Source organism: Tympanuchus pallidicinctus, unplaced genomic scaffold, assembly GCF_026119805.1.
Source record: "Tympanuchus pallidicinctus isolate F22 unplaced genomic scaffold, pur_lepc_1.0 scaffold8, whole genome shotgun sequence".
NCBI classification, from domain to species: Eukaryota; Metazoa; Chordata; class Aves; order Galliformes; family Phasianidae; genus Tympanuchus; species Tympanuchus pallidicinctus.
The window spans coordinates 24,459,025-24,483,554 of record NW_026294802.1 but is presented as its reverse complement, the minus strand read 5'-3'; the positions used below and the strand labels follow the sequence as shown (position 1 = coordinate 24,483,554).

At 38.4% G+C, this 24,530-nt stretch overlaps 1 protein-coding gene across 1 annotated transcript in view; it reads left to right on the top strand.

Annotated features, from left to right (window-relative positions):
• The first annotated feature begins 1,688 nt into the window (after nucleotides 1–1,688).
• Nucleotides 1,689–24,530, top strand: part of OTOGL (otogelin like) — a 93,132-nt gene continuing 70,290 nt past the window's right edge. Inside the window, exons 1-15 of the mRNA XM_052669087.1 lie at nucleotides 1,689–2,429; nucleotides 3,346–3,385; nucleotides 4,446–4,494; nucleotides 6,561–6,621; nucleotides 7,569–7,667; nucleotides 8,325–8,479; nucleotides 11,814–11,935; nucleotides 14,642–14,847; nucleotides 17,628–17,758; nucleotides 18,343–18,449; nucleotides 20,795–20,901; nucleotides 21,598–21,723; nucleotides 22,418–22,526; nucleotides 22,768–22,814; nucleotides 24,222–24,367. Of these exons, the coding sequence (XP_052525047.1) occupies nucleotides 2,321–2,429; nucleotides 3,346–3,385; nucleotides 4,446–4,494; nucleotides 6,561–6,621; nucleotides 7,569–7,667; nucleotides 8,325–8,479; nucleotides 11,814–11,935; nucleotides 14,642–14,847; nucleotides 17,628–17,758; nucleotides 18,343–18,449; nucleotides 20,795–20,901; nucleotides 21,598–21,723; nucleotides 22,418–22,526; nucleotides 22,768–22,814; nucleotides 24,222–24,367 (1,614 nt within the window). The 5' untranslated portion in view covers nucleotides 1,689–2,320. The remainder of the gene's footprint in view (nucleotides 2,430–3,345; nucleotides 3,386–4,445; nucleotides 4,495–6,560; nucleotides 6,622–7,568; nucleotides 7,668–8,324; nucleotides 8,480–11,813; nucleotides 11,936–14,641; nucleotides 14,848–17,627; nucleotides 17,759–18,342; nucleotides 18,450–20,794; nucleotides 20,902–21,597; nucleotides 21,724–22,417; nucleotides 22,527–22,767; nucleotides 22,815–24,221; nucleotides 24,368–24,530) is intronic.

The following is a 24,530-nucleotide window of genomic DNA, read 5'->3' as shown; positions in this document are numbered from 1 at the left end:
GTGCTCCTGTGGCCAAGGAGGCCCATAGTATCCTGGAGTGCATTAAAAAGAACTTGTTCAGCAGGTGGAGAGAAGTGATCTTCCTCTCTACTCTGCTCTGGTGAGGCCACATCAGAAGTGCTGTGTCCAGTTCTGGCCTCTTCAGTTCAAAAAAGACAGGAAACTACAGGAGAGAGTCCAGTGGAGGGCCAGAAAAATGATTAGAGGCCAGGAGCATCTCCCTTATGAGAAAAGGTTGAGAGACCTGAAAGTTGCCAGCCTGCAGGGGGGATCTTATCAATGATTATATATACCTAATGGATGGAAGTTAACTGGGTGAGTCCAGGCTCTTGTCAACAGCACCCAGTGATGGAATAAGGGTCAATGGGCACAAACAGGAACACAGGAAGTTCTATATGAACATGAGGAAAACATCTTTTACTTTGAGGGTGACAGAGCACTGGAACAAGGTGCCTGGGGATGTTGTGGAGTCTCCTTCTCTGGAGATATTCAAAACCCTGGATACTTTCCTAGTAACCTGCTCTGAGGGGCTGGACTTGATTTTATCTCCAGAGGTTCTTTCCAGTCTCTATGATTCTGTGTAATTTGGTGATTCTGTAATTTGGAAGCTCTACAGTAATCTCAAGGCTCTGTCCTCTAATAGGAGATTTATGAAAGCATGAGACACTGATTATCCCCTGTAACCTCCTACAAGATAGGTGTCCACATGAAGTATTTAGAGTCTGTAAGCATGACTACATTAGTGCATAATTTGGATCAGGACCTCATTTCTTTTTCCTCAGCTTGCAGACGAGTGATTTTCGACACTGTGAAGCAGATGAGGCTGAGCTGGAAGATGCATTCTTGCTGCAGATAAGCATTCTGTGAAATGGGACTAGCCCAGAGATAGTCAGAAGTAAAAACAAACCAAAAATCTCCTTGAAAAGTGAATGGTGTAAATAAGTTTCCTTTATGATTTACAGAATAATGAAACACAAGATGGGCAGATAACTGATCTCAGTGTCTGATAAGTATCTTGTGGATATATACATATATAAACAGAAAGCTGGATCCAGAGTCACTTAAATATAGTCAGTAACAAAAATAATTCTTAGAAAATACTTGAACTGTGGTGTACTGCTGTAATGTATATCAGTTTGCAGTAATTATCCTTGGGCCACCAGTAATCCCAAACCTGCGTGAGTACTGCTGTGTGGACATGAATGTTTGTGTTTGGAAAGTTTGTGTGTTTTCCTTTGCCTCTTCTCATCCAGCTGGAGAGAGGGGAAGAGAAAGGGCTGAAAGAATCAGTGGGAGAAATTTTTACCAAAGAGACTATCAACTTCTAAATTTTATTTCAGTCCACAGCCACCTTGTGCGGAATGCTTCCAGCATCTTATGAAGTGCGTGCTGGGAGGAATGGAGGGTTAGGCAAAAGGTAGGCTTTAAAAATGGAAGTGAGGAGTAGGCATTTCAACAGATGGAAAACTTCACTTCTTAATAATTCTATTAATGTTTAGAGAAAAGTGGGTAAGATTTTTCCATTTTTTAAATGTTCTTGTTTAGTTTGGTGAAATTATATTATTCTTTTTAAATGGAAATTAGAAACATTGGTCCGTTCTTTTTTTTTTTTTTTAAATAATATGAAATATTCAAAATGTGTGTGTTTGTTTGTTTGTTTATTTTTTAAATTGAACTACTATTTTTACCTTCTGAGTAGCTTTCCTTGATGGCAACAGCAAACTATACACAAAAATGTATTCAAAATATTCTTAAAAATCCAGGTGTATTATTTAATGGTATTTGGGTCTCTCATTTTGGAACAGATGCAGAATATTAATATGTTGATTTCCAAAACCATCTGGTTGTATTTTACGCACTAACACAATTGCAGGTTCTTGCTGAAGCTGTTTGCTGTAACAAAACGGGCAGCAAACGACGCAAGTGTCAAAGCACACAAAGGCGTGATGACGACCGAAGGATCTCTCAAAGCGTCACAACATGGCAAAATTTCTTGTTATTGTCTGCTGTCTTATAAAGGGCCAATTGAATTCAACAGAGGAGTAATGCTCACAGGTCTGGCGAAAGTGTAACTAATACAGACTCTGCTCAGCAGTTACCGTGCATTTCTAATGAGACATGCAGCCAGAAAGTTATATGCAACGCTTGCTAAGCTCCTGAAGCTGTATGTATCTACCAAGCTTGATGTCTCCTTTTCTTTTCCTTTCTGTATTGTATTATTTTAAATCATGCATCCAATTATCTAAATTTTAAAGGATCTAAACACACTGTAGGAAGACACAGTTAGAAGATGCCATCATAGTCAAAGCCATTAATTTGGATGAATTTCCTTTTACTAAGTTATACTGAAATGAACATTGTGGGAAAGCTCAATTTAATGATACCGTGGAGTATATTCTTGCTTCATTCACTGCTGTCCTCTTTGCAAGGTAAGAACTTTATTTCATTTTTGCAGTAATACTAACTTCTACAATTAATTTTGTGAATATTTTATTAGTGTCTGCTTATTTTTCTATCATAAACCAACATTTTTGACCCTTGTTGGAGTTAATAAAACAATTTCACAGGTTAAAAATTTTTTATATATATTTCCATTCTTTCTGATAAGTGTTGGAGCTAAAATATAGCATTTTTTTTCAGGATACATTTTTATGTTTGAATTTTGTAACGAAAGAAGTTATTAAAGAATTAAGTTTAACTTTCTTTGTTTCATTGCCATTATTGTTATATGAGTAAGCTAGTAATTAATTTCAGCAGGGTATAATTTTATTTGATCAGATTGCACCTGCAGTGTTTTTAAGCATTTTTGGAATGTTAGAAAAAGCAATTGTTCTTCTGGCTATAGAAACAATCTTTTTAATTTATACGTGTATGCACTGCAAATAGATCTTGTAGATAGTTTCTTTACAGCCATTATAAGGATTTCTAAGACAACATGAGAATGTTATTAGAATGGCAACTGAGTTTTATAAGTAATAATCAGAAAAAGATTACAGGTTACCGCTCTAGAAGTTTGACTCTGGATAGATCTGATCACCTCTTATGTTTTATTAGATATGGCCTAAGCCTCTGAAGAAATATGAATGCTTTGCTCTTTTTGGTGGTAGCGTGTACCAGAGCTGAGAGCATGGGAACTTGCAGGTGGCGAGCACTTGTGAGCATCAGGCTTTCAGGAAGGAGAGCATCTGTTGCTAGATTCCTTGTGAAGAGAAGGTTTTGTAAAGACACTTTTGAAAACTTAGGTTCATTAACTATTTTTGAAGAACACAATTCAGTAGTGATATTTGTCAAATGCGGAGTGACACTACAGAGAAATGTTTACCTTGATGATTTTTTAATCTACAGGAACTTACTGCGAGCTTTCTCTTTTGAGGAGGACTTCAAGGTAAGTTTTTATTCCTTATTTGTTAAGTCCTATGAATGAAACAAAAATATGTAAGGCTATCTGTTGTGGTGTAAGTTAGAAAGTAAAATACAGTCTTGAATTTGCCGTGTAAGTTGTCATGTACATGTGCAATGGATGTAAAACATACTTTTGTAATGTTTACGATTCTTTTCAAAGAATTTATATAATGGGCATGGATCCTCCATTTGAAAAATGAAGGCACTTATGAAAAATGATACTTCTACAGTCTCAAGAAAGCTTAGAGGAGTAATGGAATGAAACCAAGATGAGATCATTATTTTATGTCTGGAAAAATACATTAAATGAGTATCCTTCTACGATTTTAATTGCATGATAAAATCCTAGCTGCTATTTGAAGCACAGAAAAGTAAGTGCTATACAGCCATAAAATAAACATTTTCAATACAAGTTTTCATGTAGAAGCTGAAATCCAAACAAAACCCAAACTAGGAAATGTTCCTGATCCCATTGAATTAAATGGGAACTATGCCATCAATTCTAGTAGAAGTGTCCAATTGGACATAGCTTTGGATGTCTAGTGACCTCTGTATTTAGTGAACACACACATACATACCATCTTGGACTGTTGGTAAAACCAAGTATGTTTTACAGTCTGCTGCCCTTATTTCTAAACTAAATCACACATTTAAATCAACTACAGCTGGTGAGTAATCTCCTGCTATTAAAAGCATTATACCAATATATTCACATCACACGTAGGGCAACTCGCTGCCGCACACACACGTTCAAGTACCTATGGATCAATTTTGCAGTTTTGTATCCTGTCATATAAGCTTGTTCTATTTTCCTCTCCCCTGTACCTCCCTGATGTCTGAGAGCAGAGATTGGAGTGCTGTTGAATTCTGTAAAATGAGACTACGAAAAGAAAAAAAGAATCACGATTTTAAACGTTAACCCAAGAAAGACCTCTTTGATAAAGTGATGGTAATCGGAGAGAAACACTTCTCTCTGGGGAACGGCTTATTCAGGCTGCTCCTGGGACCTTTGGTTATACAAGATCCTTTTTGTTTTCTTCCAGAAACGAGTTTAATGCAACTCGACAGAAAAGAGATCTCTTAACAACAGAGGTAGGTTATACCTCCGAAAGAGTGGGGAATTCCTCCCCCTGTTCTGCTCTGGGGCTTTGCTGTTGTGACAATGGGGCCTTTGTATGGAGCAAGGCCGTGGTAACAGGAGGACGGTGAGCAGGAGCCACTGTTCCCTACCTGCTGCCTCCAGCCGAGGCCCATGGCCTCATGCATTCATTCACTCCTGGCGAAAGCTCACTGAATTACCCACCCCGACAGAACAGCTGACGCACACGATGGGAAATAACACCACTGCTCTTCTGCTTTGTGTGGAGGTGAACAGAAAGCCCCAGAAGCCTGTTAGTGTTTGATGAAAAACACAGAGATGACTGCAGAGGAGGGTACTGCATGTGGTGGTGATGGCAGTGGCCACCAGTCACCCCACGCCCCACACTGCTGCCTTGCACAGGTGATGTCTGACTGGAATTTTACAGTAAAGAGGAATCCTGTTCCCTTGTGGGTAAACACCTTGTGCTGCAGAGCCCAAGCAGAAGTTACAGCACCCTTCTCCAGGGTGAGGTGTGGAGCCCAAAGCCTCTGCTCTGGCTCTTGCAGACAGCCTGCAACACAACCACAAATTATTTTCTCTCAGTCTCTTGGAGATTTGTCTCCTGACGAAGACAGAAAGCAGCCAGTATGAAACGTAACATTGAGGTGAGTCAAGCCTCTTTCCCTCACTAGGCAAACACTTTCTGAGGGAAACAGACTCTTGGGACTGATGGTGTCTCAGAGAGGTGCTCAGCAGGACAGTGCTGTCACAGCAAATATGCTTTACCTCTCCTGAACAACAAAAGCAAAAAGCTGCTTTGCTGAGGAGAAGGAATGGAGAGGAATGTTTTTGTACACAGATGATGAGGAACTTCTTTGGCTACAGACAGCCTGTGGAACAGCTTTCTGGTGGAGTCCAGTTCAGATTGGTTACAGACAGATTGTGCTGCATGAGTGCATCAAATAGTTTCCAGTTGGAGGAGGAAGTATTTGCATTGGTGGGACTTCACCTGATCTGTTTATCGTACAGTTGCATTCACTGAAATCTGTTAGCTCAAGCTCCAGAGTTGAAGCAGGATTTGCAGAAAGAGGAGTTTCTCACCAGGCTTAAATGATTTGTTTTGCTCAGTTGTGCAGCTGAAGGCTGGTGTATACCTGAATGGGTAGCATGGGAGTACAGAAATATAACTTCATAATACACAGAGAGAGAAGTAAAAAAAAATGGCCAAGAGTAACCATCTAAGCAGAAGGACAAAGCTTTGTAAAACAAAAGGATTTAAAATAGCCATGAAGAAATGTAGTGCAAAATATCTTTCAGGCACTTCACGCTAGTAAATGTTTTAATCAAATGGGGGTGAAAACCCTGGAGTGCTTGTCATGTGGGACTTGTTCAGTTCTCAGAAGGATTGATGTGACATGACAAACTCTGCAACAGCGGAGTGCTGGGTCAGAACCCAGGGCTTCCTTACAGCCCTCTGCCCCCTGTTCCTCCACAAGATAGGATGCAGATCAGGCAGATCTGTCTCCTTTTTGGTTGGGATGAGCTGAAATGCAGTTCTGAAGAGTCTTAAATGGGACATAAAATCTATCACAACTGAAGTGGCTACATCAGATGATCAGGGAGTGTTGCAGGGCATGAGTTAGGGGAATCTGGGGAAGAAGGGATACTGCATCTCCACACTTTCCAACTCTTTGTATTTTATGGAAGTGAAAAAGGCAGGATGCTTCTCAGGTCCTCACTCTTTCTCCCAAATATAAACACAGATCTCCTCGGTGGAACTCTGCTGGTTCATTGGCACTGGTGAAGCAGAGAGCATGGAGAGAAGGCCAGCAGTGACCCCAGTATACTGCTGTATAGTTCTCTATTCCCCTAAACCATGCTTCCCCTCCCCATAAGTGCTGCAGTCACTGTCTTTCCTGTTGTCCAGGCAGCCAATCTGTCCGCAGCAAGTGAGGCTGTGTCATGTCTGAAACAACCTGCCAAGTCCTAACCCAATCCTTCTGTAAGGCCCTGGGCTTGTATTGGTGAATCTGTAAAGTACAAATACCCTGATTTTGCTTTTATGTTTCTCCGATAGGTTCGAGCTACATCTCCTCAATTGCACCTAAATGGGACCTTGACATGGAGCCCAGCAAGAGGTGAGTGCCAATCTCCCTGGGAGGAGATGCTACTGAACACTCTGCCCTCCTACCTGCTTCTTGTTTTGCTGTGGGCTTTATCCCCTACAAACCCTTACCTATTTCATTATCTCATTTTATCCTCATTAAGTTACAGAAATTTCCTGTTGAAAATGTACTTCTAAAGTAACACTGTCAGCATTGCAAATATTTGTATGTAGGATTATAATTTCTTCCTGGGAAGGAAAGCAACTATCTGCAAACCTGAAACTTGAAAACCTCTTTCTCCTCTACTTCTGGGGAGCTCTGAGTTAGACCAACCTCAGTGAACAGTTAGTACACAGTGAGGTCTTAATTTCCAAACAGGCTACAAAACCCTTTAATTAAACTGCTTTTAGAAACAGTTACTAATTATAACACAAAACAAGCCGTTCCCATGTAATCTTAAATTTCTGACTTCAGTCACCTCTTCAGCAGAAATAACTTTATATAATTTTTTATCATCTCCTGAGAATTATTTTTAACCAGTTTTGTCTCTGTAATATATTCTAGACTGTTAATAAGCTGAATATACCCTTTTCTGTAATGCCTAAGAGGGAAGAGCTGAACATATGTATGAGTTGTGCTGAACTTGGTCAATTAAAATAATCTTCATCCTGTGTATTTCTAGATCGGGAGGACTGGGATTTGGTTTCTTTACATGGGAACTTGACCTTTTGTTTGCTGGGAGGAGACTGACCTTTTGCTCCTTTGTTAGTGTACAAATCTCAGACTAGAAGAGGGAGAATTTTGTCTTTTAACCAAGGAACACAAAGTATAAAATTAAGTAAATGTTAAAAAGAAAGTCTTGTTGGTTATTTTTCTTAGCTAATATGGATGCTTATGATTTTAGAACAAACATCTAATGTGAGTCTCAACCTGTCTGAAAAATACTGTATCTACTAAAAGGCTGCTTTGCTTGCTGACAGGCTTGTGTGCTCAAAAGTGCCTTAATGGAGCAAGCTGCACAGAGGCAGGTGACTGTGATTGTCAGTTTTTTCAAGCTCAAGGAAGCAGGTGCCAAATTGGTAAGTCTGGGGCCGAAGCATTAATCAAGTTTTGTGTTCAAGTGATATATAAGGGGAAGGTTTTAAAAACAATATTGTCAACATAAACTTTGTGATTCCTTTATAGTAGCAGAACTTCATTCCACTAGAGGACAAGAGGACTGAAATTATACTAGGTGTTAGGGAAATGTGTAGAGTAACAGTACAAATGCCTAGGTTATAGCATCTGGACTATGAGGATTCATGGATACCATAACAGATAGATCACTGTCTAATGTATCAGCAGCAGGCCACTTTTTTTAGTTAACTGAGTAACTGTACAATTGATAGAAAGATGGAGTGACTTACTGAAAATAACTGACTCATTAAATGTACTGTGAAATCTCTTATACCAAGAATCATCCCAGATATTCAGTAGTCCTTTGTATTAAAATGTCATCGTTGAAGTGAACCCAACATTTCTGATGACTGTGTGGGACTAAAACTGCATTCTTAATTTTTTTTTTTTTTAATGTACTTTTAGTTCAAGTTAAAAAAAATCAGGTTATCTTTCATCCTTGTTATTCCCTTTGTTCATAACTCTTATTTCCTTCCCAACTTTTTACTTCTGTAGATATCTTTGTTACCTTTACATTTTTTATTACTGTACTTCTTGTAAACTCAGTGTGTTTTCTGCAGTTCCTAACAATGGTAAGGACCGAGATGGGATTTGCAAATCATGGGGACAGTATCATTTTGAAACGTTTGATGGCATCTACTACTACTTTCCTGGAAATTGCTCCTATATTTTTGCAAAAGATTGTGGTACTCCAGAACCACATTACACTGTTTGGGTAAGTGTATGGGAACTGCTGAGTCACGGCCTGAACCTCTGATTGATCACCTGAGGTGAGCCATGAGTCAGCCAGAGGAGCACAGCTGAAGGCAATTCACCTGTGCTGCCGGAAGGGGTGGAGCCAGGCTGCACCCCTCCTAGACCTATTTAAGAGCTGGCTACCAGTAGGGAAGGATCTCTTCTGGAGATCACCTCTCTTGGTGTTTTGTGGTGAGCCCAGCATAAGGGTAAGCTCTTCCACTTATTCTCCTTTTTGTTGTCGTTGTCTACTTTGCCTAACACTCTCGATTATATTGTGATTATAACATCTTGATATCTATTGATTATACAGGTAAGGATGTGTGCATATGTTAGAAATACATCCCGAGTATTCCTATATTTCATAAATAAAGTAACTAGAGAGAGAATAAACAGATCAAACTGCTGTGTTACACACAAAACTATGCTGCTGGAAAATGTCTAAGCATGTGTGCAGTAACGCAAAACACTGGTGAAATAATAATCAACGGAGTCAGTATATTAAAAATAGTATTTCTTATTCCCCCTCTGCTAAAAAAGGATCTCAGCTCTCTCCTCTCTGGGAAATCCCATGCAGCAAATTGGGTCTTAAAGCAGGCCTTGGAAGCTTCAATAAACTTCAGCTATCAGACTGCAGAACATACCGAATTGCTGAGTGAAGTGCAAATAGCTATCAGCTGCTTGGTGGCTGGGCAACCAAGTGTAGCAGACCCTGACTTGCAGCCACTGGCTTGCTAAGATGGGAACTGCTTCCCCCAGCCCGTGGAAAAGTCTGTTCCCTTGGGGATTTGTGTTCTAATTTTGGCTTACCTCTGCGTCATGCAGGGAAGTTTAACAGCTCAGAAGCCTTCATCCTGACCTATGTATGGGAGGCACTCTTTTAAGTTGTGGTTAATGATATAGAGCTCAGGGAGAATTCAAACCTATGCTACCTCTGAAGGAAGGTGATTGTGTGGAGAGGACGTTAGCTCATTATGCTATTTTTTTCTACAATTGTTGCTGATTCTGCAAGGGGATGGAACAAGAGTGGTCCAAATTGTAATGCAAACATGGTGGTACAGTGGTTACAGGGATAAAGGCAGATCTAGATTCTGATTCCTTCTGCAAGGGTCTGTTTTCATTTATAAGTATGTGACTTTCTTGCTCCCCAAATAGTAGCATTCAAAGAATTTTAATCTCTTGTTTCCACTCACTCAGGTCATAGGCAGATGCTATCTACCTTCCATTATTTCGTATAATTTTTAGATTCAGTGTGAAGCTTTGATATTTTAGGGGATTTCTTAAAATGCAGTGGCAAAGCCCACATAAAGGGTGGTGATGCACTGGAACAGGTTACCCAAGGAGGTTGTGGATGCCCCATTCCTGGAGGCATTCAAGGCCAGGCTGGATGTGGCTCTGGGCAGCCTGGTCTAGTGTTGGCAACTCTGCACATGGCAGAGGTATTGAAACTAGATGATGATTGTGATTGTGATCCTTTTCAATCCAGCCCATTCCATGATTCCACAATTATAGTACAATCTAGAATCAATATTTTGGTGGATACCCAATGCTCTGGAAGGAGAGAAGCTACCACTGCTGGAATAAATGTCATATTTTTAAAAAACCTAAAGATGTTTAATCAGAAAAATCACAAGTAATGCTGAAGCATTACAGTCAGCTCCAATTGGGCTGTGGAGAGCAGAAAACCTTACCAAATGCTCACATTATGGTCCTTCTGATTTTAAAAATTCACCTCTCTAGAGAAGAAGAGAGCAATTTTGATTTTCTTTGACTGTGTTTCTATCTTAGGGCAGGCTTACATAGAAACCATTTTTCAATACTAGCAACATTTACTATGACTTTAATTATGGCTTTCTTTATACATATGAAATCCTTAATGCTTTTACTGACTTAGTTTATTTCACTCAAAGAAACAGTAAATTTTTTATTTCCAGCATTTAGTGTCAGTGAGGGAGATTAGTTAGTGTATATGTAAGCACTGTATTTGTTTACCAATAGATCTTCTCTGTAAAAGTGAGAGTGCTGGTTTCTAATTACAGCCCCTATTACTATGCTGGCAAAATGTTTCACAGTTACTCATTTATTTCGCTTCGCAGCACTGTCAAGAAAACCAACACCCATCCTTCTCCAAGAAAACTGTCACATAAGGTCATAGTAGTGTTTAACTTGTTAGCGCATGTAAGTAGTCAGAATAAATCTGAGCCCACAGTTTTCATGTCCTGAAAGCACGCCCTGGCCACAAAAACTGGAATATCTCTGGCAACAGGGATGTTCCTGCACTGCAGGAGCCATACTCTGCAATGCTGATGGCTGGGATTGCAATGGAATCCCAATTGCAAAGGTAGCATCCTTTATGCCAAGCTGTAAAAAAAAAAATGCACGCTGGCATATCATGCCCATTCCTAGGCCTGATAGTACATTATTTTTTATTTGAGATCTATTTTATTGCCATAAAACTGTGGACATGCAGAGATAATAACTGCATGGTTTTCATTTCTAGAAGCACACACCTGAGATCTAGTAATGGGCAGTCATGGAAATCACATACTGCCTATAACAGTAAGCCACACTATTTTGCAAATCTCTCTCTGGTTGAGTGCCACTTGCTGTGCTCAAACTAAGAAGCTGATGTGAGAGTCAAGCCAATACTCTGGCTCTTGACCCTTTCTGTGTATGATGGGGACAGGCAGATTTCAGAAGAGCCTTCCTGTTTCCACTGATAGTCCTGGAAAACTGATGAAAAACAGGTTTTAACAATGCACTTAAGTTAGATGCCTGCAATAATCTGTGAGAGCATTCTCAAATCTCAATAAATCCTGAGTGGTTCAGTAAGGCATTCTGTAGTTCAGCTGGTGCTGGTCTCGATTGGCAGGGAGAATGCAGGCTTTAGGCAGAGGTTTAGTATCCTATAGTATCCCCTCCAGACCTGTAGAAACTAAGTTGTAGAGGTATCTCAGTGTGTATAACAAGCTCCTACATTGGCAGTGATTAGCTAGCTTACTACAGAGTCTGTCTATGGAGTTCATCTATGCTATATACCTGAGTATTTCTTGCAGTGTTTAAGCCACTGACTTGTGATACTTTGTGCTGTTAAACAATTGCTGTATTTCTCAGCAGTACTGGTTAGTGCAAATTTCTAGTTTTGCATATTTTTGTAACTATGACCTTTTTATAATTTAAATATTTGTCTCTAAGGCTCTTTGGTGACTAATGTGCAGAAAAGTAAATTATCATATGTGTGCTTATGAAAACTGGCATGAAATTATTGGTAACAAACATTTATTCTAACTGTGCATATGTTGTTCCCCTTGAAGGTTCATAACAGTCCTCACTGTCATGGTTCAGTATATTCTTGTCAGAGGTCAATCAGCTTGTTTTTTTCAAACCAAGAAGAAATAACTATTTCAGGACATGAAGTAAGAAAGGAAGGAAACAGGTAAGTGTTCTAATGGTCATTTAAAATGTTTTATTGCAGAAATTACGGAGTTCAAGAAGTGACTGCTTTTTATGTCAAACAGGGAACATAATTTGCTGTGTATTTTTACTGATCCCTGGCTGCTCTGAACTGGGACTGACAAGAGTAGGAAGATGTAATGGTGTTCATAAAATATCTGAATGAACATTCACTCCCTACACAAACCTGTTCAACTTCTCAGCTCAGATCTAGTGATTCACCACCCTGATTTTGTACAGTTTGCATCAGACTATTTCAGCTAATCTCTGATGCATCCTGATACCATTTTGAACAAGGCAGTCATTATTTATGCTTTGCATGTGGCTATGCTTAATTAAACACATAACCTTATAGACAAGTCTGAATTAACTGAATAAAAGATCTTAAACCTCCTTTGCCCCTTCAGGTCAAATACTCCACAAAAAACTCTGAGGTACATCCAACATCCAATGTACTCTTTTTTAACTTTTTTTTTTTTTTTTCAAAATAAAAAAATGAGTACAAGACTATCATAAGTGTTTTTTTTGCTGTTTGATAAAGTACAGCAAATTTCAAAGACTTAAGGTATTCTTTCATAACATGTTAGAAGGTATGTATTTGGATATAATTGTTACAGACACTAGCATCTGAGGCTGATGACTATAATACTATCAGTCTGTTCATCCCACCAGAACCACTTTTGGAAGATTAAGATTAAATCATGCTACAATATTATTGTCCAGTGTTTTTTTGGCCAAGGGAGGAAGGTATCTGATGTAATCATCAAGCCACATGATGATATTTGGAAAGTCATGATGGTCGGGTGAAGTCCATAGTGACTAGAGAAAAGACAATATAGCACCTATTTTTAAGTAGCGTATAAAGGATGATCCAGGGAAGTCATCCTCACCTCTGTGCTGGCGATCGTGGAGAAGATCCTCCTGGAACCTATGCTAAGGCAGATGGAAGAGGGGGAGGTGATGTGGCATAATAGTATGGTTTCACCAAGGGCAGGTTGTGCCTGACCAACCTTGTCATTTTTTTATGATGGCATATCCGTGTCAGTGGACAAAGGAAGAGCCAGAGATATCATCTATCTGGACTTCAGTATGGCCTTTGACATGGTAACCCATAATGTCTTTCTCTCCAAATACGTGGATTTGAAGAGTAGACTGTTCAGTGGACAAGGAACTGGTAGTGAGAGCATGCCAGCATGCCCAGAAAGTGGTGATCAGTGGCTCACCAGACAGAGAATAGTAATAAGAGGTATCTCTCAGGGGTCTGTACTAGGACTGTTGCTCTTTAACATCTTGATACACAACGGTGACAGTAGGATCGAGCATGCTCTCAGCAAGACTATGGATGATACTAAGCTGTGTGGTGCAGTCAACATGCCTGAGAGACGGAATGACATTCAGAGAGACCTAGACAGGCTTGAACAGTGGGTCCAGGTGAACCTCATGAGGTTCAACAAATCTAAATGCAAGGTCTTGCATCTGGATTGTGGCATTCCCACTATCACTATAAGCTGGGGGCTATAACGATAGAGAACAGCTGGGATTTGGTGATACTGGTGGATGGCAAGCTAGACATGAGCCGATGATGTGTCCCTGCAGCCCAGAAAGCCACCCGTATCCTGGGCTGCATTAAAAGAAGTGTGGCCAGCAGGCTGAGGGAAATGATCCTTCCCCTCTAGTCTGTGTTGAGGAGACCTCACCTGGAGTACTGCATCCAGATGTGGAGTCCTTAGTATGGGAAAGATGTGGACCTGTTAGAGTGTGTTCAGAGGAGGGCCACAAAAATGATCCAAGAGATGGAACGCTTCTCCTGTGAGGACAGTCTGAGAGAGCTGGGGCTGCTCAGTCTGGAGAAGAAAAGGCTCCAGGGAAACCTGAGAACAGTCTTTCAATATATAAAAGGGGTCTATAAGAAGGAAAGGGACAGACTCGACAGACTCTAGCAGAGTCTGTTGTGATAGAATAAGGGGAAATGGTTTCAAATCAAAAGAGTGGAGATTTAGATTGAATGTAAGGAAAAAGTTTTCTATAGTAATGTTAGTGAGGCACTGGAACATGTTGCCCATGGAGGTGGTGGAAGCCCCCTCCTTGGAGACGTTCATGGTCAGGCTGGATAGGGCTCTGATCAAACTAATCTACCTGTAGAAGTCCCTGCTCATTTCAGAGGAGTTGGACTAGATGACCTTTAGGCATTCCTCCCAACTAAAAAATTATATGATTGTCTGATATACAATTCTTGTTCACGAGCATCTTCTGTACTGCAAAACCCTCTATTTGCATTCACCTACCTGATGATCGATCCTGTGCCCAGAAGGACTGCTGATGCTCACCATACCAGGAGCTCTGATAGTAATGTCACAGAGCTGCTTATGCAAACCAGGATGCTCATGAAGTCGCATATTCCTCTATGTGCCTGTGCTGAATTTTGAAAATGAAGATGAGTTATTCTTTCAGACTTATCATTGGAACAGCTGATACTTGTATACACCAGAAAAACATTCGCTTGTAATGATCCATACAGACAAGCAAGAAAGAACAGATGGCAAAGAATAGATGACAAAATACTGAAGTGGCTCTATAAACCTGGCAAAAAAAGTGTGTAGAGAGTTAGATGATAATGTTTTATGTTTATTTTTCTACTACTAATCTTGTCTCATCTGTGATCTTTGAAGTAAGTTGTTTATTTTTCCAGATTAATGTTGCCACAGACAGTTGGAAATGTTTTCTTTGAGAGATTGGCTGACTATATTCTGGTGAAAACTACCTTCGGTTTTTCTCTTGCTTGGGATGGAAACTCTGGTATTTATATTAAGCTAACAGAAGATCATCATGGAAAACCTTGTGGCCTCTGTGGAAATTTTAATGGCGATAAATATGATGACTTGATACTGCAAAATAGTAAGTAAATGGCTTGGAAATACACCCTTACCTTGTGTAAGCAGCTCCATGTTCACTTAAAATCTTTTATGCAAGAAAAGACAGAGTCCTTATTTGAATAGAAAATAGAATATGTGCTCTATTCTTCACAGAATCATAGAGTCACCAAGGTTGGAAAAGACCTATAAGATCATCCAGTCCAACCATTCACCAATGGTTCTCACTAAACCATATCCTTCAACACAATGTCCAAAATTGCAGTGAGGCTGGGGGCACGTTTAGGGAAAAAAATCTCAATTGAAGAAACTAGTTATATGTATGCTTAAGCCTTTTCTTGCTCAACAAAGTACTTGGTCTATGTTTATCTTAACTGATGGAAGTGCCTTGAAATAATAAATAAATAAGCAAATGCTTGCGGTTTTCTGTAGGTTTAAGAATGGAGGAAAGAGTGAAAAAACAAAATATTAATATTTGGAAAAAACACCACATTGAGTCATTTGTTTACATTGCTGTCATAAAAATATGAGCTGAAATATTTACATTTAAAAGCACTTTCCAGAAAGTTCCTCATATCTCTCTGTTAGTATGTTGTATTTAGGGCCTTCTAATACCCTGTATGGTGAGTTGTCCAATGCTGTCTCATCTGAGGAAGAAGTGATTTACTAAGTTGGTAGAATATTCTGTAATCTGTGTAGTTCTAAGTACTTCTACTCTCTAGAAACTTTTGTCCTACTCACAACCAATGTGAAGAAAGAGAAAACATAGGAATTCAGTCTGATAAGAAGAAAGATAGAACTGTTTCATCATTGATTGCTGAGAGAATCAAATCCCATGACCGTACAGTTTCTTAAGTCAAAAGTTTATCTCACTGTAACTTTTTTTCCCTTTTCTGTTTTGTTCCATTCATTACAGTTGATAGGCAGGTGTTCAAGACTTCGAATGAAGGAAGAAACATTTCTTTGCACTGTTTAAAAATCTGCCCAGTATTAATTCCTAGTATTTCTTCTGTCATGAAAGAAGTGTGTTCACTGTTTCAAACCTTAATTGCTGCACACCAGAGTTTAATATGTTTAATAACTAGTTAAAAAAATGGTGATGAAAAATGGAATTCTGAAGAGGTAATGAACTCGCACAAATTCTTTAAAAGTAATTATCTCAGCATTTTTAAATGTGTTCTCTGTTATAAAAGACAAGTATGACAGCTCTTTCTTCAATTTCAGAGCGACATGTTTTTTCCATTGTCATTTCTTTTGGTTCTTCTCTTTGTTAGAAATGACAGTATTATTGTACAGTACAATCCAGATCACTGTGAATTATTTTAACCTTGAACCAGTTGTATGGTAACCTTTTTACCTGTGCAAATACAATGCTGGACGTTCTGCTATCTTCACATGAATAGATTAACTACATTAAAATTGCTTCTAAGCTGCCAGTTTTTTCTAAATGTTTCAATTTCTCATTTGGGATGATGATTTGTCTCCCCTGACTATACTATTCCTACAGTAGTGTAAAGGAAATTCTTACATCTATCCTGAATCTCGCAGTTTCTGATGCCCTGTTTTTGCATTATCTTACATAACGAAGCTGTGGAGTCTCAATATCAAAGCACAGTTTAAAAAATCAATTTCTTTTCTGTTCCCTTCATCTTCATTGCACCTTTCTATCGCTTTAATACATGGGACTGTATCTGTGAGTAAAACTATTTTAAGGACAGTGATTTTTGTATAGTGGGATTTTTTTAAGACTTAGAATGTTTTTTTGAAGCCATGTCAAAATGAAAATAAAACTCTTTAATGTTTCTGCAGAACCAGATTTGTATCAACAGGTTTACTTCTAGACAAAAAACAGCCTTTTAAGTTTGGGAAGAGTTTCAGAACTCTTCTGTCAGCAAAGGAGAAAAGTTTTAACTCTCCCTGGCTCTTAAGTGAACTAGATTGGTTTAGTTTTGTTTATTTGTGGATATCCAAGTACAAATATCTGATTATTGTGTTTTGGGACTTTCCACATTCCAGAGTGTCAAACTGTGTACATTTTGTGCTGAGCGAAGTTGAATTAAGTTTTGGATAATACTGTTCTATGAAGAAAAAAAGAAAGCAACTAATTTCATTCCAATATTCTTCAATATTCTTTCTCTTAACCATGCATAGATAACAATTACATAGATATTAATTATTGTTCTTCAAAGTGGAGGCAGTAAACTCTCTCTAGCATACTTAAGAACATAGAGAAAATGTAATACATAGTTCTTGCTGCAAAAATATGGGAATTCTGGGTTTGTTCCTTTACTGCAACCTTCTTGCATGTTCCTATGTGTCTGTTGCCATGACTTCCAATCGTGCATCTCATTCATTCATTCTCCCATCCCCATGCTGTTAGGAGAACTGGGCCAGTATTATGTTTGTCATAGGGGTTTTCTGCAGTAGGGGAAGAGAGTGAGATAGCAGTGCTAACTGACCACTGTGAAACATGATGCAAGTCTTAAATTGTTTTAAAGAGATGTATTTTTTCTAAACGTTCAGTGTGTTAAAGTAGTTTTTATTTGTATGTTTGTTGTAAAAGTGTCGTTAATTGTATTTAAAAAGAATATTTGCCCCATATATATACCTATGTAATTTTTCATCTACATGTGGTATAATATATTGCCTACTGTTAAAAAGGAAAAATCAACTTTTTCTAAACTCTATGTACTCTATACATATCAATATCTGAAGTAACATATGTATTTACAAACATTCAGAAATTTCCAAGACCTCTTTGTAGCTTGTGCTGACAGTCTTTCTTCTGGTTCTCTTATCACATAGGAGGTGAATATACAGAAGACATTGCTGAATTTGCAAATAGCTGGACTGTGCAAATCTCAGATGATGCAGCTTGTGTACCTACTGCCTTAGATTTTTCCAGTCCTTGCTCAGCTAATGCAGAATCCACTGAGGTAAATTAATCATGTAGTAATTATTATTATTATTCTTTTAAATCTTCTCTGCCTAGTGGTGGTACAAGAATGTGGTAATATAAACCATATAGAAAGAAAGCTCAACTTCATTGAGGCTTTGAGAAGATTCAGGTCAGGGCTGTTGCTGGGGAATGTCTGAAGATCTTCAGTTTAGCTTGAAAGTACAAACATTCCAATAGGATGTGCCAAGTGGTAAAGGTCTGCTTCATTGCTGCATTACTCACTTTCCAGTTCTGGCATCTTACAGCTCGTTATGTAGGAAATGATGAGATATTGCAGAAGTACCATGCTCAGCTCCAGGATTGACGCGAAATAATTTTTTGGTCATTTTGCAATCTGCCATGCCAGGTAGTTTGGGAGCAGCATGTGATCAGGCCTCTGTAGTTAGAGAGGACAAATTTTAGGAAGAATAGTAGAGGACACATAATAAATGGAGACTTGAGATTCTCAAGCTTTAATGGGAGTATGAAGGACCCTAGATTAGATCAACAAAGCTAAAAATAATTATGCTTGTTCAGAAACTATTTTCTAACTGTTGTTTACTGATTTTCCTCAATGCACAGGATATATTCTTCAAGTGCCAAATATTCCTACAATTTCCTTTTCTCAGCTGTCATGAGAGCATAGATCCATATTCTTATATTTCTAGCTGTATGAATGATCTTTGCAGGTAAGAATGGAGTTCTTGTTTCCTTTTTTTGATGTATGAAATGAACGCTTCCTTTTCTAAGGCAAGAACTGAGCAGTACTGAGTGAAGTTAGTAGGAACTAAAAGAATTCAAAATGGAGGAGATGGTGTTTCTCTCAATGGGTGCTTTACTGTGGAACTAGAGGACACGTAACCTGTGCTTCAAGTTTGATTGCTTGATATTTACATGAATTCAAGGAAAGACTAGACAAACACGTGGGAGAGAAATTCATGGAAAATCACTAATGACGAAAGGTAGTTGCTAGTCACACACACACACAGAATACTACATGTGGAAGCTCTGAGCAAAAAATACATGATTAGGACGATACTGAAAGGAAATATCAGTGATACTGGAGGAGTAGAAACATTTCCTCCATAGAGACTGTTTTTCTGATAAAAATATAGTAGAACAGGCATCATCATTCAAACATGTAGATTTTTTTCAAGACTGTTTTATTTATATAAATTCAGAGATGTAAAAAGAAAATCAGCTCTCACTGGTTTTGGTGGGAGTTGCACATCCTCAGTTGCTGGGGTTATATGTGAACTGCTGTTTTTCTCTTAGCCCCGGATTCTTATTTATTTGCCAGTCTTTCACAGTAAACAGATGCTTCAGAGAGTAATGGAACAGAAAACTGAGCAATGTATTGCTTCTTTTTTAAAAAGATCTTATGACTAAGAGGCAATTGTCGTAAATAACAGGATTTGTGTCAGGTACTATTATAACCTTCTCAGAGTATCATCAGTTTAATCCAAAGCATACAGAAAGGTTCACAAGACTAAAAGCAAGAATCACTCAGTAGCATCCATTACAACTTGTTAGTTCATTTTCAATGAATTTTGAGTTTTCTGTTTTGCCATCGAGTGAATATAGAAGAATTTGAGTTTGTAAGCAAGTTCTCAAAGTGTTTCTTCTGCATTTGGTGCTCTGTACGTTAATTCAACTAAGAAAAGAGCTGAGCTGCCTCTGCATAGTGTCAGTGTAACTCAGGAGCTTATTGTGCCTTTCCCTCAGTCAGAAGAAGAAAAATGAAAAGCAAATTTTAAGATGTGATATTTAATTTATGTCATGGTATTAAGGAGTAAAAGAAGTATATTGAGAAGCAAACTTTCAAGCGTCATACTGAGCCGTATTACAGCATTAAGGAGGTTTTGATTTTTGTTGAAATGCATGTGTGTGCTGAATATGAATTGTGTGAATGTTAAAAACCTTGAAGGAAGTTTCTGTGTCTGAGAACCTAATTAATTTAGGCTTACTTTGCTTATAAGAGGTCTCTTCTTGTGGCTTAATGTCAGTTTATAAAGGGGGGCCATTTTATATGCCAAGTATTCTTTGTATTAAGACCCATTTAATTGGATTAGATAAAGAGAATTGGGAGAAACTGTGATCACTGTAACAAAGAATATAGTGGTGTTTGATTTGGTAACAGATGTGTTGAAAGCAGAATACAAATACCATTTAATATGTTTTCAAGACCGTTAATTTGGAAGCTTGATCTTTGTTGCTGAAAGACAAACTCAGCTAATCTGTGCTGCTAGTACTTATAATAGAAATGTCTTATTATGACTGGTTCATTTTGGCATCAAGTCCTTCATGGAGAGTGATAGGAGTTGTTGGGTTTTCACATTAAAAACTGGTAGTGTTTTGCATTATGTAACTTGCATCTGGGTAAAATCTGAGGTTACCTAAATACTGATGAATATCTCTCTACTTGACTCTGGCAGAAATGCATTATCCAGCTTCTTCTGTATAGATTAATGTGGAGATAATGGCTTTGCTCAAGATTGCACTATAACTCTCTGAACTTGTCTACAGTATTTGATAGATAATGCTTCTGATGCTAAGCAACTAACCAACAGGGTTCTCCTCACCTAAGTTCAAGGACTAAGTTTGAATTAGAAACTTGAGCTTGATAAGGGACATTCGGTCCAAGTATCAGCATAGGTGGCAGTTTCCATACCAAAAGGACCTTTAAGATCATGTAGTTCCAACCTCCTGGGAGGGGCACCTCTTTCTAGATCATGTTGCTCAAAAGCCCATCCAGCCTGGCCTTGAGCATCTCAGGTGTGGGAGCACCCACAACCTCTCTGGGCAATTGTTCAACTGCATTCTTCAACTGTAATTTTGAACTCCATTGTTGCCTTTCTGGGCAACTGTTGAATTGTACTGTTGAACTGTCCGTTGTCTTCATGACAAGGTTATGTTTCACCATCCTCTTGGACAGCAGCATTAGCTGAGTGAAGTATTCTGAGCAGACTCCCGTGGCATTGATTTGTAGGTGGGATTTAAGTTTTGTGATTACTCCCTTGTTTTATCATTTCAGGGTGGATGATGATGAAACATACTGCAGAGCGGTGACAGAGTATGCTAGAGCATGCTCCCATGCTGGGTCCCCTGTGCGAGACTGGAGGGATGATTTTCCTGCTTGTAGTAAGACTCTTTAGCAAAGCATAGTGTATGACCTTTGAAATACCACCAGATGTCCTTTTCAAGTAATTCCATCTTAACAACATTTGTTGCGATAGAACTCAAACCTTATACTGAAGTAGATCAGCCAGCTTCAGTATTAATGGAGAACAAAGAAGTCAATGACTTGCTTGAGGATTATTTTAATTCCATTGTGATCTCATGTAGATACCTACAAAATTCATGTTTGTGCAGATTGCTTGGAACTTCATGTAAGTTGATCATACTTCACAGGGAAGAAAAAACATCTATGGAGGTCTGATATCATCACTGTTTCCAGCTGACCTCTCAGCCTCTACCAGCTTTATAAAAGAATGAACAAAGGGAATGCAACTCCTTCTCGTCGTCACTGTTGCCTATCAATTGTAGTTCATGGAATTTTGAACTAGTTGAGATATGAGCATGCATTGTTTCCCCTGTTACAGGAACTATGAACTTGTAGTGGAGAGGTGATAGAAGAATTTGATAAACAGAGTTAAATACTGATGAGAGATTCACTGCAGTTCATCAGTTGCAGCCTCTCCAACAATCCATTGTACCTAAACTGGATAATCACCTACATCTGAAGTGTTGCACAACTATTTATTTAATGAGATAAGACTTCTCCAGTATGGAAAGAGAAATTGCACTAATGCACAATGTGATGTGCTCTTTTTCTAGCTGAGAAGTGTGAAGACAGCTTTGTACACCGTGACTGTATCAGTTGTTGTCCACCAACTTGCACCTTTGAAAAAGATTGTCTTGGTAGCAACCTATACTGCTTAGATGGATGTTACTGTCCAGATGGTGAGTACTGTTAATTTTATGTGAAAAATATTTGTAAAGTTAATATCCAGCATTGTAATAAAGTTGTCTAAATAAACTATCCTTAAAGTTAAAAGCCAGAAAATATGAATAATTTAGTTGTTTCTGTTTTTGCTATTCTAACTGCGATTCTGTCTTTTATTGTGTTCTGAATATTTACAGAGAATATTATGGCATAGAATAAAATATCAGTTAAAATCTAGAGCCATCACTAATGCTGTCTACAATGAGGCATAGCATAGGTTTAATCAACTTTATTAGAATTATTCTTGAAGCAAATGAGGTTTTGTTTGAACAGAATGTATCATGTACTCTATTCAAGAAAACTTCCTGCGATCTGTACTAAATGAAAATTAGGGACTGGTCAATGAACAGTCTGATTATGGAAGGGCTAGTATTATATGATATCAAAACCTTTTAGGTTTTGGGTCTATAGATCTTTACATACTTTAGGCAAACATTTTTCAGAAAGCAACCTTTCAGAATGAAATCTGCTCTGAGAAGGCTTAAGCATTTAATGTTTTGAGCATTCTGCAATCAATAGGTGACTCTTTATACTAGTCCCCAGTTGCCTTCTGACAGATTTGAATGTTTGAGTAAGATGGAGCAACAACAAGAACACTGAGTCTATTTACTTTGTTTTATTTATCTCATGTGTTAACTTCCCCCCCAATAGGTCTCATTATGGAAAATGGAACTTGTATCTCCGTGTCAAATTGTCCTTGTATTTATCATGGAACTGCCTTCCCTGTAGGCACAAAAATTGAGCAAGAATGTAGTAATTGGTATGTGACAGCCTCATGTATGTGCTTCCTCTATCTATGACTGCTCCCTGTAGTTAGTTTAACATCACAGTCGTGCTCAAATTTCAAAGAATAGTTAGTACTTTATGGTCTGGGCTTTGTGTATCATCAAAAAAAAGTTCTACAGAAACAGTGGATTCAATATCTATTAACTAGTGCATAGCTCCTATTTTGATAAATATTGGTACACTGAATTTCTGTATTTTGTGATTTTTCTTTTCAGTGTTTGTACTGGTGGCATTTGGAACTGTACTGATCATGATTGCCCAGGTATCTGTATTTCATGATTTCTTTCCTCTCCTCAGTGAACACCAGGGATAAACTTTTCCAAATACAACAGACTGAAATGTAATCCAAGGGTTTGGGATGCTATTTTAAGAAGAAAAATTTAGCACACAAATGTCCAGTAGCAGTGGGATGCCTGAGGCAAAACTGTTAATTGCCTGATTGTACTTGCCTTACTTTTTCCTATTTGTTTCCCTAACTCAGTGTGTTACATCCACACATTTTATTCTACCTCCTTATACTCGTGTGCTTTGGGACATGTCTCTAATTCCACAGACAGCTGCTACACTGTCTGTGCAGTGAGCCGTGGATAAGATTCTCCTCACTTCTAGATGCAGCTGTAATGCAGACAATAAAAAGATTATCATTCTGTTGCTCGGAGTGCTCCAAATTCACCCTTGTAACAATAGTTCGTGTCCAGATCTTTCTTTTTAAAGATTACACATCTCTTTAATGACTTACTGAGACAAACATAAATCATCAGCTAATGAAACTTCTTTGACAGTTCAGTACCTTAAACAAAATCGTACTATGAAACTTGTGAAAGAGAATTTTTATTTTTTTTCCCCACAAATTAAAGAACCTCCTATGAATGAGTTAGCAAACAAAGCTCGGGAGGTACTAAAAAAATCTTAGGAAGGTGGATCTGTAGACTAATTCTGCCATTGAGTATCAGCTCATATGCGTGTTGTGTGTGACTAGTCTTGTCCTAAGGAATGAATGCCTGTTAGCAGTAGGGAGTGGGTTAGGTGTGCTCCCACAGATTGCCTTCTGCTGCAATTGCAGCAAAGAGGAATCTAGCTTATGTGCTTTGGTGTGACCTCACAAGCTGAATCAAAGTGCAGTAAGTGGGGATCTGCTGGAGGCTTACTTCAACAGTGGTCTCCTGATCTGAAGTGAAACAAGAATGTAGGGGCGCCCTGAGGACAGACAACAGATATCTGCTCACCTGGAATTTAGGACAACATACATTTTCAAACACAGCATTTTCGTGCCTGCAGCAATAAGCAGTGCCGTAGTACCAGTGAGGGAGGAGAAAGAAGCTGGCTTTCTCTTTCATACTTAGCCATGCCAAAAAATGAGGAGGAAGAAGATTACAGGAAATGTCAGAGCTGTAACACAGAGAAAGCTTTCGCATGTATTCTAGGGAACCAGTGACTCACATTCAGCCTAGGTAACACCAAAGCTACACATGGGCGTGTGCAAAATGAGATGGCATACAATGGAAGGATGTGTATATAACATATTTAAATTTCAAATACTGTAACAGTTAAAAAAAAAATTAATGCTCTAATGGGATAATTATTATTTTTTTATTGTGTTATATTTCTCACGGAACAACAATACATTATTATTTAAGTGAACTTTTGTATTTAACTTTTTTCTCTCAAGCTGAGTGCTCTGTCACAGGTAACTCCCATTTCACAACATTTGATGGACGTCATTTTACCTTTCTTGGGATTTGCCAGTACATTTTAGTAAAAGGCACTGGAAAGAACAAATTCACAATCACTTTACAGAAAGCACCTTGTGGACATGTAAGTCACGCTTTCATTGAACATCCATAACAAAAGTGTATATGTATTTCAGATATTTTTGCATAGATGCTACTATAGATTATCAGGTTATGTGAAAAGAAGAATAGTGTGAGTTGAAACCTTTTCACAGCTTTTTTTAATGTGGTTATATTGCTACATGTTT